This window comes from Sturnira hondurensis, unplaced genomic scaffold (assembly GCF_014824575.4).
Source record: "Sturnira hondurensis isolate 20B ecotype Veracruz unplaced genomic scaffold, ASM1482457v3 Scaffold0021143, whole genome shotgun sequence".
NCBI lineage: Eukaryota > Metazoa > Chordata > Mammalia > Chiroptera > Phyllostomidae > Sturnira > Sturnira hondurensis.
The window spans coordinates 25,910,637-25,926,993 of NW_028093774.1; the positions used below are offsets into that span (position 1 = coordinate 25,910,637).

At 47.5% G+C, this 16,357-nt stretch overlaps 1 protein-coding gene across 2 annotated transcripts in view; it reads left to right on the plus strand.

The window, feature by feature from the left end:
• The window catches only part of ZFYVE26 (zinc finger FYVE-type containing 26), a 61,653-nt gene that overhangs the window by 37,944 nt on the left and 7,352 nt on the right, over positions 1–16,357 (plus strand). For both annotated transcript variants that reach the window (XM_037031775.1, XM_037031776.1), the window contains 11 exons: positions 786–922; positions 2,903–2,934; positions 3,543–3,679; positions 4,597–4,817; positions 7,374–7,521; positions 7,761–7,970; positions 8,697–8,915; positions 13,722–13,919; positions 14,620–14,819; positions 15,649–15,790; positions 16,061–16,120. In XM_037031775.1, coding sequence (XP_036887670.1) covers positions 786–922; positions 2,903–2,934; positions 3,543–3,679; positions 4,597–4,817; positions 7,374–7,521; positions 7,761–7,970; positions 8,697–8,915; positions 13,722–13,919; positions 14,620–14,819; positions 15,649–15,790; positions 16,061–16,120 — 1,704 coding nt within the window. The remainder of the gene's footprint in view (positions 1–785; positions 923–2,902; positions 2,935–3,542; positions 3,680–4,596; positions 4,818–7,373; positions 7,522–7,760; positions 7,971–8,696; positions 8,916–13,721; positions 13,920–14,619; positions 14,820–15,648; positions 15,791–16,060; positions 16,121–16,357) is intronic.

A 16,357-nucleotide genomic window follows, 5' to 3' on the forward strand; every position in this document is an offset into this window, starting at 1 on the left:
TCATGTCACTGAAAGGACTGATAACAGTAACAAAAGTTAGCGTACTTAACGTAGTGCCTGACCAGTGTATTACTCCGTGCTGATGAAAACAATGGTGGTGTCATTTCTCACTATCTGTTCCCTCCTTGTTTATAAAAGAGGTAATCTCGTGTAATGAAATGCGGCATACTTGTGAAATATTTTGAAAAAGAACACTTTTGTCATCATTAATACTGTGTAGAAATCTGATCTGCCTTGGCTGAGAAAGTCACCCTTCCGCATTATTTTTTGCTGTATCTTTACGTGTTGCCTCCATAGACAAGTAGGACTTACCAGGAACCACTACAAAACTGTCCATGACTTGGGCTCCTTTGCTCATCAGCTGATAGATATCTTTAAATCTCAGCTTCTTAAAAGCAAGCACTAGTGTGCTCTTTATCAACAAAGCTTCAAGCACCTGGTGCTTTTTAATATATATTTTATTTATTTATTTTTAGAGAAAGAGGAAGGGAGAAAGAAAGAGAGGGAGAGAAACATCAATGTGTGGGTGCCTCTTGCACACCCCCTACTGGGGACCTGGCCCTCAACCCAGGCATGTGCCCTGACTGGGAATTGAACTGGTGACTCTTTGGTTCATAGGTTGGCACTCAATCCACTGAGCCACATCATCCAGGGCATCACCTGGTGTTCTTAATAAGTCACAAGGACTGATGCCAACAATAAATGGGTTAATGGTTATCCTCGATTCCCAAAATCTCACCTTCTCTTCCTCCCCCCTTCCTCCTTTTCCTGCTGACACTCCTCAGTTTAACAGACGTCACCATTGTCGCCGCTGTGGCCGGCTAGTGTGCAGTTCCTGCTCCACTAAGAAAATGGCTGTGGAAGGCTGCAGAGAGAACCCGACCCGCGTGTGTGACCAGTGCTGTCGTTACTACAACAAAGAGTGAGTGTTCCACAGCGGGGCTGCCGCTGTTAACTGACCACTGCACCCTCCAGCAAGTCCTTACACTCCCAGGAGACTCATACTGTGGAGAGCGTCTCAAATCTGGAACAATTACAGAAAGTTTAAATTTAACACTCACACTGAAATGCCATTAACTCTACAGTGAAATGTTTGACGTTAGTCAGAGGAACTTGTAAGAAAGGAAATAGGGGTGAGAGGAATCCAAGTTCAAGGTTCTTAAATGATGTTCCCTCTGAGATCAGCACATGCAGTTCTACAGCCCATCCCTTGAGTGCGGTCACGGATCTTAGTCCATCAAGCTCCTTGCCTGGTTTAGAGCCACATTTGCTCCATTTGGTCTCAGCTGGACTGAATGGAACACATTCATACCTGCTAAATGTTTGGACATCCCTTTCATCAGCTCTAATCTAGCTAGTCATCTTGGCTGGTTATCCATAATTAGAAGGGCCTTTCCACTAGTCCGTACTTTCCTACACACAGTTCACTTGATGACAGATTACAGAAACTGCTCATACTTCTTACAAGACAGATCAGGGCTGCGTTGGCTGGCCCATTGTTGCTCAATTTTTTCCACTATTTCCTAGCAGCAAAGGAGGTGGAACTAAGAATCCTAGAGCATATGAGCCAAAGCAACTACCCAAAGGCAAAATTACTTTGAATTCTTCATGTTTTACTTACAGACATAAATAGATTTTACATTCTGCTCAGTAGTGTAACAGCGTTTTTGTGGGGTTTTTTAATGAGCATTTTTTGGCATTCTTTGCCATGATGATGACTGATCTTATAGAAAGGAAGATGTGTCTGTGCTTATACTGCAGTTTTGGTGACCCTGGCACACCACTGCCTCCCTTAGGGTGGGCGTGGAAGAGTTACCTATCCACCACACTGCTAAGATTTGAAATGAACAGTAATACGGATGGGGAGTCTTCCATTCAATAATCACTCCGCAATAATCACTTTACTCTCAAGGAGCCCCCATTTTAGTGGGAGGATGGCCCACAAACAGACCACAAAGTCACTGAGTAAGTATAGTGGTCACGAGTGTTTCTCAGAGGTACGGCACCTGGTCTGAGCCACAGAGGATGAGAGGTTACTAGGAAAAGAAGCCAAAGCAAAGCATGCCCAGAAGTGGGAAGGGGGAGGAACAACTGCAAGTGTAAGAATCAAAGTAGGCAAAAGTGTGGGTATTTGTTGAGAAAGTACAGATAAGTAGGTGATGGGCTATGGTACTGACCAGCTTACCTTGGATTCAGAGGCTGGCAGCTGAGCCAGAAGGACTTGGGAATGGCACAGAGGCTTGGAGCTTGCCCTTTGGGAACATGGGTTGGGGTTGACCAGCAGGCTTCTAATGCAGGTCACAATTTATGACCCAGGTCAGGACTTGGGCTCTAGTCTGTGGCATCGGGACTCCATGCTTGGTGGTGCCACCTGAAGTTGCCCACAGTGGCAGAGTGGCGAGGACTTCTATGGGCTGAGCATAGGTCATGGGTGGCAAGAGATGGTCTCCAGAGGTCGCCAAGTCAGGGGATTTTGTCTGCCAAACTGCAAATGTGGAATAGTTTTATCCTGAGGAGCTATTGAAGAATTTTAAGCTGAAGCATAATTTGACCAGTTTTGCATATCTGAAAGCTTACGGTAGCTGCAGAGGAAAGAATGGGTTGACAAAGTCAAGGAGACCAGTTGGGAATCTATTGAAAAGGCTCTACCAATAAACGATGATGACCCTCTCTGAGGCGAGGAAGAAGAGAAAGATGGGAACATTTGAAGAGATAGTTAGGAGCCGAAGTGAGTAGGAAATGGGGAGTGAGTGGCTGTGGCAAGTGAGGGAGAGGAGTTGGGTAAATCCCTGATGTCTCACTCAGGAAACAGTAAATGTGTTATATAGCAAGTGTTATACAACAAGTTCAAAACAAAGAGGAGGAAGGATTCAGGCATTGAATTTTTTTTCTCTGTTTCCAGTGTACCAGAGGAGAATCTGGGACAACCAGAAGGTGAGGGTGAATCACATTCCCTGTGACTGTTTATACGCTCACATTGGCTTGGCTACGCAGTCCAACAGGTTGGCCGAAGAAAATTCTTAGCATTGGAATCAAGTGGTTTCCTTTAAAGTATGTCATCATATTAACCTGTCATCCTCACCAATTACCTTCCCGCATTGAGAAGGCCAGTAACCAAAGAATTTGGTCCTTTACTGTTAGTAGGTTCTTTCTTTTTTTTAACCCCTAGATTCCCGTTCTCCATCATCCTTCCCCCCAAAGTGCCCTCCTTCCCCCAAGTCAATTACTATTAATAGCTTGGCCTATATCCATCCACAGAAGGGTAGTTTTTGAGTAGCCAGTGGCTCACAGATACGACCCTTCATGTACCTTTCAGGGTTGTACAACAAGCACTCTGACACTCATCCCAGGTCACCCTTGGGTAGAAAGTTTGAGGTACCTTAATGAAGGTACCTTCTAAAGGAAATAAAAAAGGGCCAAGGAAAGAGAAAGGGCACTCTGGTAGCAGGCAAGGGTCTGCCTACGACTCCTGCTGGCTCACTGGGCTGGGCTAGGCTGGCCCACTGGCCGTTGACTGACACGGATGGCACTTCTCGTCTCAGCGCCTGACAGCCCCAAGAATGAAAGCCCTTCCTACTCAGCAGTGGTGAGAGTCCCCAAAGCACCTGAGGTGGAATGGATTTTGGACCTGAATGAGGAGGAAAATGAGCTGGTGCGGAACGAATTTTACTATGAACAGGTAATAGCAATAAAAAGTAGTGTTCGTTAGAGTGTATATATGATGTGTATTAGTGTGGTAGGGAATGCATAGAGAGGTGAACACAGCCTGACCTTCGCTTGCTTAGTGTAACACTAGGGGAGTTAAAACAACCCAGATAAGGTGGAAAATGAGGAGCATCTCAGGATATGCAAAAGAGGAGATCAGGAAAGGCTTCGTGAAAGGTATCATTTATGATGAGCAGTAGGAGTTTGACAAGCAGAAATGTGGGGGTTGTGAGGGGAGTGAAGATGGGGAAGGACAAAGAGTATAAAACTAAAACATCAACGTACAGTGTCAAAAATTGCAAGGCATGATGGGGAATTGAAAATGGTTCTATTTTGAGGGATAGGCTTCTGGTAGAGAGGTAGGAAAGGGTGGAATTGAAATGAGCCATAATGTTTAGGGACTTGAATTCTGCAGTAAGAAATATGTGTACTGAGTAGGCGTCAGGGACCAGGAAAGGTTTTGGAATGTGCTTTTGGAGCACTGATGTAGCAGCAGTGTGTCCAGTGACTTGAAGCAGAGGCTTCTCCAGGTGGTCAGAGAAGCAAGATGGGTGTCATAGTCCAGGCCAGTACTAAGGAAGACCTGTGTTAGTAGGACAGCTGGCTGGAAAAAGGAGGGACCTGTGGACATTCCCAGGAAGTAGGTAATACGGGAACACTGCCACATTCTTCTCAGAAAGGCGACAAAAACTAGCAGACAGAGCCTTGGTGGTGCTGCTTAGAACATCTGAAACCTGTTTTATTCCGCTTCTGCTTCGCTGTGGAATTTTGGCTCCTTGGTCAGTGTTTTTCGAGCTTTGTGCAGCAGAAAGCGTAATTCCCACTGTCTGCATTTGAAGAATGCTCCAGTCCCTGGACTCATGGTGTTTCTCCCTCCTCTCCACCGGCCAGGCCCCCAGCGCCTCCTTGTGCATTGCCATCCTGAGTCTGCACCGGGACGGCACTGCCTGTGGTCACCAGCTGATTGAGCACTGCTGCAGGCTGTCCCAGGGCCTCGCCAACCCGGAGGTGGACGCGGGGCTGCTCATCGACATCATGAAGCAGCTGCTCTTCAGCGCCAAGATGATGTTTGTCAAGGCTGGCCGCAGCCAGGACCTGGCCCTTTGTGACAGGTGGGTGGGGATACGCCTCCGTTCTTTTGCATGGCAGTCATTTCTTTCCAGGTTCTCTTCCTGACCCCACTGTGAGTTTCCACCTCGCCATCCTTCCTGACAAGACATGCTGAAATGATTGCATCTCAGTTAGGTGTTGATGTGATGCTGTCACCAGATCACGGGTGGTCTTCTTTACCTGCCTCAGCAGGCTGTCCTTCTCCTTCCCTGAGTGGGTCCTCAAAGCAGAGTGTTCTCTAGCTCTACCCAGTCAGAAAGGAGTGAAAGCCTCCAACTGACTTACTGTAAGTGATACCAGTTTAGAGGAGCAATGAGGACTGTGGTTGATGGGTCATTAAATCAGGTCGGGGAGCACCTTTAATCTCTGTGGATCTTTCTGGCTTTTAAGGATATGTCCTCCCTGAATGTCCAGTGCTCGCCCTTGACCAAAATTCTGCCTGCTCCTTGACCAAATTCAGACGGTGGCCTCGGGGTTCTGAGGAACTGATCTATAAAGTGCACTGGGGACCGATATATCCCTGTGTCATGGGTAGGAATCTGAGTCATATAGTAGAAGTCTCTTTGGGAAAGCTGTGATCAAGCCTCAGGTCCCTGCACAACCTGTTCTGCCTCCGTGTATTAACCCAGCAATGAAAACTCATAGTTCCCGGCTTATCCACCCAGATGTATGACTCATGTTGTATGTTCCCAGCACTCAGTCCCAGCCAGATTTGGGAGCAGAGGGCCTACTTCCTAAGTACCTTTGGGGGCTTGCTCAGAGTACTTGCCTGCAGACTCACCAGCCAGCAGAGTGTGCAGTGAATCTCAGCCTCACCGCTTCCGAGCTCTGTGACCTTGAACAAGTCTGCTAACCACTCTGGGCCTCAGTGTCTTCCTCTGTAAAGTGGGGGTGATGATAATACTGATGTCATGGGCTGTTACGAGGATAAAGTGAGAATATCCATGTAAAGGGCTAAGAACTCAGCCTACTATTCCAAAAATGTTAGCTTTATTATTTTTAGTAACAAAAAGCCAAAGGTTGAGACAGACAGAAGGAAGTGGGACAAAAAATGGAAGGAAGTATTAAGGAGTTAATGTCACTGTTTTATCTCAAGACGCATTAGATGCTACGTCATTTTTCAAGTTGCTAAATGAATCCATATACATAGCATGCTAAGTAAAGTTTTTAAAATAACCATGAAAAGAATCAGAAATGGAGGAGAGAGGGAAAGAACAGAAACCCCACCCTATAGCAAAAAATAAAACTTAAGGCAAAAATAAAAATATATCTAAATATATCTTGAATATCAGTAACATAACTGGAGTAAAGTTTTATTAAAAGAAAAAGGTAGATTGGGTAGGGGGGCAAAATTTACATGAATTCCTATGCTTCCTTCAAAATCTAAAATATAGATGGAAGAAATACCCACTTCAGTCCGAGGGAAGCCAAGATTAAGGAAGTCCTGCTCCAGAGGGTTCTCACCCACCCCCGTGCCCTGGGCTTCAGCAGTGGTTTCAAATGGCACGCTCCTTCTCCCCCACCCTCGATGCAGATACGCTCTGCTGTCTCTATGCTGTTTTGCTGAGGGGGGTGGATACATCTCCCACATGTGTTTAGAACTCCTGGTTTGCAGAATATTTTTCTACTGTTTTTAACCCATACAAAACTCACACCACCTATTACAAATAAATAATACACAGCGACACCAAATTTGCTTTTACACACGATACTTTCCTACTCCATTCACACTAGGTTGAGCATCACTCATGCACTGAATCTCTTTTCAGGGAAATCTGTGGACAAGTCAGGATCCATAGGGTTTCTTGCTAGAATTATGATACAAGATTTGAGAACCCTGAGTTCAGGCAACACTAGACAGAACAGTCCACCCCTCTGGGCTTTCTGTCATTAGAAGGTTTTTGCAATCTCCACGTGTCAGGAGCACATCAAAGGTGGCTGTCCTAGTAAGCTGTCATGAAAGCTTATCCTTAGCCCAGGGAAAGGAAGTCAAGTCCAGGAGACTAGAACCCAAGGGAAGGACCAGGAAGCCCCTCCCTGCCCAGCAACACCTCCGGGAAATGGCAGTGATGTGACCTCCGTACCAACCAGGAGCACAGGCCATCAATACGGTCTCTGTGCTCTCTCCCAAGCAGGCAGGGTTCAAAAGGACCAAAAGGCAAGCAGGTCTCTTGTGAGCCTCCAACATTCAGTGTGAAGTCCATGCCGCAAACGGAAGACCTGAGTGTCCCTACCCCTATTAATATCTAACATGTAATCATGAGTGCCTGCAAAGTTCCAGACACTACCCTAAGCCTCTTACCTGGGTGATTTCATTTCCATATTCATTTTACAGATGAGTGAATTGGGACAGAGCGAGGTTAACTAACTCGCCAAAGATCATAGAGCTGCTAGTTGAGATGCAGAGTCTGACTCCAGAGCCTTCTCCCCTGGTGTCTGTATGTCCCGATTCTCATGATCCCATGTCACATGGGAAAGGAAACAGAAAGCCTTTAAGCAGCAACTGTTCTTAGAAAGACTCGGTGGAGCCTCATTGCCTTGTCCTTTTCCTCCTGTAGCTACATCAGCAAGGTAGACGTCCTGAATATTTTAGTTGCTGCTGCCTATCGCCACGTGCCATCTCTGGATCAGCTCCTGCAGCCGGCTGCAGTAACCAGGCTAAGGAACCAGCTTTTGGAAGCTGAGTACTACCAACTAGGCGTTGAGGTGAGGCGAGGATTAAGGTTACCCCTACCTCACTGTAGTGAATTGCCTCTGCCTAACCTTGCAAACAGGGATTTCCATCTCTCAATTGTTCTTGGCCGTGGGGAAGTATCTAGGGCATGACCAGTTTGTGGAGGTTGAGGGTGGGGACAGATGATGGCAACAGGGGACTTATCAGGTCTTGGGGACTCTCAGGCCTTGACGGAGGGACGTCTAACTAAAAGGAGCAATTTTTCCTCCAGGTCTCCACAAAGACTGGGCTTGATACCTCTGGGGCGTGGCATGCTTGGGGAATGGCCTGCCTCAAGGCTGGGAACCTCACCGCAGCTCGAGAGAAGTTCAGTCGCTGCCTGAAGCCCCCCTTGGACATCAACCAGCTGAGTCATGGCTCAAGACTGGTCCTGGACGTGGTTGAGTACCTGGAGTCCACAGTGAGGCCACTCCTGTCTTTGGTGAGAGCACAGCAGGCAGAGGGGCCGCTCGGGGAGGGAGGCCCAGGAGCAGTAATGACCTGGGGAAAAGACCCACTTGCGCTCAGCTGATGGGGCAGTCCTGTGGGGCTGCCGGGCTTGGACTTTATTCTCTGTACTATATGTGGTTGGATAAATAACTATATGTGCTGAGATAAGTAGTACAGGGTCAGTTTCTTTTCAAAGCAAACTGCAGAAAACTTTTTTAAATGATAAAAATCACATAGATTTCATACCCAGACTTAAGTAGTATTTATTTTTTATATATTTTTAAAGATTTTATTTACTTTTTTTTTAGAGAGAGGGAAGGGAGGGAGATAGAGAGGGAGAGAAACATCAGTGTGCGAGAGATACATTGACCAGTTGCCTCTCACACTCCTCCAACAGGGAACCTGGCCTGCAACCCAGGCATGTGCCTCAACTGGGAATTGAACCTGCAACCTTTCGGTTTGCAGGCCAGCGCTCAAACTACTGAGCCACACCAGCAGGGCTTAAGTAGTATTTAGATTTTGGTGAACTTTCTTTTATGTTTTTGAATGACATTTGATATTACACAGTATTCGAATATATAGAATTTTGTATCCTGCCTGTTTTTCTACCCTTAAAATGGTATCATGAGCATTTTTCCACATTGTTAAATATCGTTCGAAAGCAATAATTTCAGGGGCTGCTGAAATTTCTCCCTCCCACTCCCTTCTGTCCTGTCAGCAAGACGATGATTACTCAGCCACCTTGAAAGAACTAGAAGCTGCCCTTCGGACCCAGAGCCTCTCTCTGGAGGTGATTCCTGAGGGGAAGATCACGAGCAACACCTACTACCAGGAATGCCTCTTCTACCTGCACAACTACAGCACCAGCCTGGCCGTCATCAGCTTCTACGTGAGGCACGGCTGCCTGCGGGAAGCCCTGCTGCACCTGCTCAACAAGGTGAGGCACAGGCGCAGCTTCTGGAGGGCGGGGCCTGCTGTGCCTTCCTGGTTGGCCACTCAGCTTTGGGGGAATAGTGGGGAGACCTATAACTCCTTTAAACTAAACCCAGTGTCAAGCTATGGGATCACCTCTGACAGGTCAAAGTGGAAAATTCTGTCTACACAAATCATGATTCGATGGATGTGCAGCCAGTCCTAACGGGGATCCCAAATTGCCTTTTTGACTGGCAATGACGAATTTCAGTTCTTCTCCCAAAGCTTACAGTGGAATCAAATAACCATTCAGAGCCTGGTCTCTGGAATAAGATGTTTGGGCAAATTGCTTAACCTCTCTGTTTCCACACGCCTTGCCCCTGTGTCCTCCTGCTGACCCAGCTTCTCGTCCATTCAGAGCTTTTACCACGAGGGCCAGGAATTCCCCACAACACAAACCCTATGTTTGGGCCTCGGTCTCCAATGGAAAGAAGCTGTGTTCTCCTTCCCCCTTTCCCACCTGGCATGGCTTGCCTCCTCCCACAGCTGGCCGAAGCACCCTGAGGGCTTTTTATTTTCGGAGCCATTGTTAAGCAAAGTTAAGCCAAGTCTGGCCTCTCTCTCAATGTAACCCTGTGGCATTCCCTCTTTTATTGGAATGGTCCATGAAAACTTTATGAGGAATTGACGCGTGCACAGGCCTGCAGTACCCACAGTGTTATGGATGGAGAATCAAGACAAATTCACATGGACTACCAAGTCCTGTGGAGGAAAAGGGACAGCACAGCTACTCCCTCAAGGGGGGAGCACCTCAGAATGGCCTGGCCACCCTCTCAAGGGGAGAGCACCCCGACCCTTGCCTAGACAGGCTTTTATTGGGTTTTTTGCACAGGAGTTCAGGTACAACTTATTAATCATTGTCAGGTAGTAAACAGTAGATAACATACAAAGAACTATTTGGCCTTCTTCTAAGTCAAGGTCTATCAGCTAAAAGGTTACAGAACTTTGGGAAAACAAACACATTTTCTGCTCAGGCCTTTATCACTTAACTAAGAGCATACTTAGAGCAAAGCAGGCTTCACAGGGTTTCACATATTCTTTCTCAGGCCTAATTACCCAGGGAGCCCGCCATTCCCAGCACAGGGCTACACCACCCTCAGTCATTGTTTTCAGGCTTAAGTCAGGCAGAGGAGGCAGATAGCCAAGGAATTCTTGGAGACTTCTCACAGACAGACTGACGACTTCATCAAAGCTGGGGGGCGAGGGTCCATCACCCTTTTTCTGCTGCAGCTCCCTGAGTCCTTCCTTGAGGACCTCCCAAGTCATCATGTCTGGCTTAGGTTGCCCCTTCCCCAGGGGTCTTACCCATCATTGACTAATCAACCAAGCATTGGGGGCCAGAGATGGATGAAGCAGAAGCAGCGCTCCTGCCAGGGAGATAAGCTTTGTCTCCTTAGTGGTTTATGGTCCAAAGGTCACTCCCTCAGCCTTAGCCATGGGGTTTTATAGCTCCTGAAACCAGGCAGGGCGGTTCCCAACAAAGAATTAGCTGATTCATACCAAATTTTATATAAAATTAAAGAACCTCAAGGTATACTTCAGTTTCAGTCTGCCACCCTAATTCAAAATGGCAGCCAGTGGAAGTGTGCAAATCCTACGTTGGAGGATTGCTCCAGGTGAGGTCAAGAGTTCACAGGGCCATGGTCACTGTGCCTGTACAGGACAGTGAGAGGGGAATGCTTCACTGCACTGCCTTAGCTACTGCCTGGGCCTTAGCTACGAACCAGGTCTCAAGAAGAGTCAAAAGTTATACTATTTGGAGTTTAATTGCTAACTCTTTCCTTTCCCTTGTTTCCAAATGAGTTTGGAGGTAAGTCTGCTTCTCCCAACCACAAACAAAGAATGGAAATCACCCAGTTCCGTTTCCTCTAACTAATGACTAGTCCAGAGGGTTAAGCTGCTTACTTACTTATCTTGCGGAGAGCTGACCACAGCGTTCCCGTACTTTACAGTTGTCAGAGCCAGAATGGAAGCTTCCTTTCCATCTCCTGTAATCACAGTTACCCTTGAACTGGGTTACCTTGCCTCCATTCTCAGGCAGGCTGAGAACAACAGAAAAAAACACATAGTGACAACCGTGACTAAACGCCTATGTCACAGGTGTTATGCCCTTTTCACCCCTTTCCCTACCACACTGCCCCAGAATGAGCCTTCTAAAACATAAATACATGTTCACTGGACGACGTCCAAATGCCCTGGCAGGCATGTAGGACCCACCAGGAGTAGGGCCCCTATTTCTCCTGCACATTTTCACCACAGATCCTACCTGTACCCTACAGTTCAGATTTACCAAATCACTTGAATTTTTCTGATTGCACCATGGACCACTTTCTCGCCTCCCCGAGTCTGAATGTGCTCTTCCCTCTACCTACAACGCGCTCTCCCCTCCTTGCTTTCTCTGAGCATACTCATCTGTCTTCTCACACCCTCTCTGTTGCATGTTCACAGAACATGCTAGTAATGTTAATAATTCCTTCCTTTTCACCACCCTTACACCTACATCACAGCTCTGTTAGTGCATGTTCCCCACTGGATTGCGACTGTTTGTTTACCATTGTGTCTACCCATCTGGACCGAGAAGGCCTGTGTTTAACTAATCTGTATCTTCAGACACCTGGCCTAGTGCCAATTTGATGAATGAATGAGCAGATAGACGAATTGATGAAATTAAAGTCTTTGATGTGTTGCTCCTCTGAGGAATTCCATCTTTCCTGTGGAGCTGATGCTTCTGCTTCTTAAAGTCTGTCCTACCATGTGTAGGTTAGGTCTGGGCTGCTTAGGTAGGAACAGCCTGAATCAGAAAAGAATCACCATCTATGGACGTTCTCAAAGCTCAGGTCTTATCCGCTTCTAAGCAGCTCATGCCCAGTGCTACTGGGCCAGCAGGGTTATACTACCATGAGCTTACAGCCATCTTTTACTCTCCATTAGGTCCTCCTGATCGAAAATCTAAATGCCCAAATTATTTTTCTTTTCTATGACTATGTAATAGGGGTTTATGGCTCATGGTCTCAGAACCACAGCTGAGCTTCAGAAGTAAGGAGGTTAGTCTATTATACACTTTCCTGAGGAGTTACATAATGTTTATCATTCATTCATTCATTCATCCACCCAAGAAGTGTTTGTGATAGCCGAGAACTATTCTGGACACTAAAGATACAGCAGTGAAAAAAACAGACACAAATATCTGCCCTCATAAAACTTACATAATAATGGAGAGAGAGAGACAATAAGCCAGATAAATAAAATATATGGTGTAGGTCATGAGTAATAAGAAAAACAAAGCAGAGGACAGAGTGGGTTGTGCAGTTTTAGATAGGGCACCAAGGGAAGATGACATCTGAGGAAAGGCCTAAAAGGGGTGGGTGTGAGCCTTGCAGACTGGAGGAAGCACAGGCCAGGCAGAGGGACTGGCAAAGGTCAGGGTGGCTAGAACAGGCTGAGCTGAGGACGGGTAGGGACAGATAAGGTCAGAAAGGCAGCAGGAGCCAGCTCGCATAAGGCTGGGTAGACATTGGAGGACTTGGGCTTTGCGATGAGTGACAGAGAAAAGCATGGAAGAATTTTGACCAGAAGAATAACATGATCTAACTTACGTTTTACAGAATGACTCAGGTGGGATTGTTGGCATTGAACAAAAGAAAGGCAGAAGTGGAAGATGGGAGACCAAGCACGTGGTGCTGATGGCTTGGTCCAGTAGAGGTGGCGAGAAGTGCTCAGATTCCTCCGTACTCTGTATGTGTTTCAATAGCAGAGCCAATGGAATTTGCTGATGAATTTTGCATGGGGGCAGGGGATAACTGAGGATTTTGACCTGAACAGCTAGAAGAATGAAATCTCTACCTGAGAAAGAGAAGACTGCAGAAAGAGCAGATTTGAAAGAAGCAACTGCCGGCACAGTTTCAGATGTAGTAGGTTTACTGGGTACCCGAGAGGACATGTTGAACAGGCCATTGGAAGTCAGCTGGGGATAAGGTGCTAGCGTTCAGAAGGAATAGACAGGCTGGAAACGGGTTTAGGCACAGTTGTGCAGTAGACGGTATTTAAGCCCTAGGGAGATGAGGAGAATCAGCAAAGGAGATTGAGAATAAGTAGCCAGAAAAGTAGAGATAAAACCTGTAGAGGGTGGTGTCCTGGAAGCAAAAATAAAGAAAAATTTTCAAGGAGGAGGAAGCCATCAGCTGTATCAAAAGCTGTCAATAAATCAGACAGAAAACAAGGACCAGGCCTTAACTTTTAGATCTAATACTATAGAGGTCACTGGTGACCTCAGGGACAGTTTCAATGGAGCTGTGGTTACAAAACTAGGTAAGAGTAGGTTCAAAAGAAAACTCCTAGGAGATAACAGGAGACAGTGAGCACAGGTAACTCTGACAAGGATCTTTCGGTGCAGGGCAGGAGGCAGTGGAACGGTTGTGAGCATGGGATTTGCAAAGGCGTCTGTGACACCCAAAAGGTCTAGGACAGGGGTGTCAGACTCATTTTCACTGGGGGCCACATCAGCCCCGCAGTTGTCTTCAAAGGGCCGAATGTAATTGTAGGATTGTATACATGTAACTACTCCTTAACAGCTAAGTGAGAGCTCGTCACTGCCACCAGGTAGAAACAGGGTGCTGGGCTGGATAAAACAAGGTGGAGGGCCGGGTTCAGCCCGAGGGCCTTGTGTTTGCCACCTGTGGTCCAGGAGGATGCAGAAGGAATTCAGAGTGGGTGCCGGACAGCGCCAGACCCAGGCTCAAGACTCGTGACTTTCTGCTTTGTCCTGCTGCAGGAGAGTCCTCCGGAAGTCTTCATAGAAGGCATTTTCCAGCCAAGCTATAAAAGTGGAAAGCTGCACGTTTTGGAAAACTTGCTAGAATCCATTGATGCAACCTTGGAGAGCTGGGGAGAGTACTTGCTCGCCGCCTGCCAACATTTACAGAAGAAGAACTTCTACCACATTCTGTACGAGCTGCAGCAGTTTATGAAGGTGAGAGTGGACCCCAGCCTGCCTCTGTCTCTGTTGCTGATGCCCTGCCCCGTGCCAGCGGACACTGCACATGACCAGGGGAACAAGACTCATTTTGTCCCAGCCCAGCTATTTGACTGATGCTCCAGCAAATCTGAGTTGCTCTCTAGCGTTGTTAAGTAATAGGATTGCTCTCCCCATCCGAAAGAAGTGGCCTTTGATCTTGTCAGTAGTGGCATTCTTTAGAATCTGAGTAACATAAAGGTAAAAAAAGGTAGGTGGTAGTTTCAGGGTGAACATGAGGCATGAATGCAAAATTCATTGGAATGAAGGAGTAAGTGTTTTTAGAGAAGATGCATGAAGGGAGAGGAAACAGGTTTCTCCCAGTCTGTCCGAGGGTTGCCAGTACTACATCACAGGGAAACCGAGTTACTCGGTACCACAGTGAGAGTGATGCCAAGTTGAATGGCAAACCAACAGTGTCCTTCTAAAGCTCTCTTCTGTAGTGGAATACTGTCCTTCCCAAGAGCTCAGCCAGTCACTTCACTGTGGGATCTCTTGGGCCTAAGAGTGACTGATACAAAACAGCCATGCAGCTGCCAGTGGAAAGGGGTGCTGGCAAGCAAGCGTCACGGGTGGGAATCAGATCAGAATTCTCCTCAAACCCCCATCTCCAATATCCCTGACCTCCTTTGACCCGAACCCCCGTTTTCCCTTCTAGGACCAAGTCCGGGCGGCCATGACCTGTATTCGGTTCTTCAGTCACAAAGCAAAGACATACACGGAACTGGGAGAGAAACTCTCATGGCTGCTTAAGGCCAAGGATCACCTGAAGATCTACCTCCAAGAAACCTCCCGCAGCTCTAAAAAGAAGAAAACCCCCTTCTTCCGAAAGAAGATGACCGCAGCCGATGTGTCAAGGTAGCTCCGGGTTCAGGGAACAAGTCGGGTGGGGCAGAGAGGGTGGAACTGAGCGTCTGTTGGGGAACCAGCTGCTCTTGCCCATCCATGCCTAAACCCTCGGGGAGGGGGAGTATACTCATCTAAAAGGAAGGATTTCTGGAAGGCGAGTCTAGTAGCAGCGTGGAGAGCCTGTAGAGGAGAGTGAGGGGGGTTGGGATCACATGTCACAAGCACATGAAACTCTGAACCCCTCGCAGTAGGCGCAGTGTGCACCATCTGGCCCCGGCCTGTGCCTCCACCTCCTCTCCCAGCTTCTGTCTTCTCCTAGCTGAGCGTCCATCATACCAGCCTCCCAGGGTCTCCTCAACACACCCAGTCCTTCTGCCCTCGCAGCCTGTCTGCCTGCTGGTCCCGCTGCTTAGGATACGACATCTGAAGTAAATGCACCACTGCCGTCACTTACTGCCCCACAGACCCAGTTGCTAGTTATGTTCTGTGTTTGCTCATCATCCACCTCCCCTCAGCCGGTGGACTCGGTGAGGGCAGGGTTTGTGACCTCTGTGGTTAGCAGCACCCCGGTGCTCCGGAAATACTTACTGATGCGACCACTGGGCCTCAGTCAGTTCCACGAAGCACCTTCACTATTGTGAGTCTGTGCAGGGCACCAGACCACCCAGTTTTGTCTTCTCGTAGCCACTCAGAGGGTATTTTGCTCTCTTCTCCTTCTACATCATTTCTTTTGCCTTTTCCATTGCTCTGTCATTATGATTTCCCAGTCACCCAACCCTGGTCATGTCACTCCTGAAGCCCCTCAGGAGGCTGGATGGTGGGTCTCCTGTCCCTGCAGGCACATGAACACCCTTCAGCTGCAGATGGAGGTGACCAGGTTTCTGCATCGGTGTGAAAGCGCTGGGACCTCTCAGACCACCACCCTGCCTCTGCCGACCCTGTTTGGAAACAACCACATGAAAATGGACGTTGCCTGCAAGGTACGCGCAGTGTTTCATGCCTCCAGCAGACTGTTCTCTCCGGTGCATTTATCACATGTTTCTGTTGTTCCGTGGCTGCCACCCAGCTGGAGCGCGAGCCACAAGCCTGGGGAGCAAGTCCACCACCATTACTCCTGTGTTCCTACCGCCTAGCTCTTAGAGTCTCAACAAGTGTTTGTGGAGTAAATGAATAAGTGGGGGCCCTCACTCTTGTTTGAGGGGCTACTCCAAGAATCTGCTCCTTTAAGCACGTTGCCTTCTCCTTTTCAGGTCATGCTAGGAGGGAAAAACATAGAAGACGGTTTTGGGATTGCATTCCGTGTTCTGCAGGTATGACTTGGCTTGCTCGAGACCTTGCTGAGGGTGATCACACCTGACCACTTCCAAGAGAGGTTACTTTTCAGAGAATTTTTATCTCCAGAAAAGCAGATTTACGTGCACATCAAGGATGAAATTAAGGAGGTGGCTATTAGAGAACCGGGTCAAATTCAAGACTCTAGGCCACTTTACCGAAAGTCAAGTAACCTGTGACAGATTCATCAAAAGCTAGCAAATAACTACCTGATA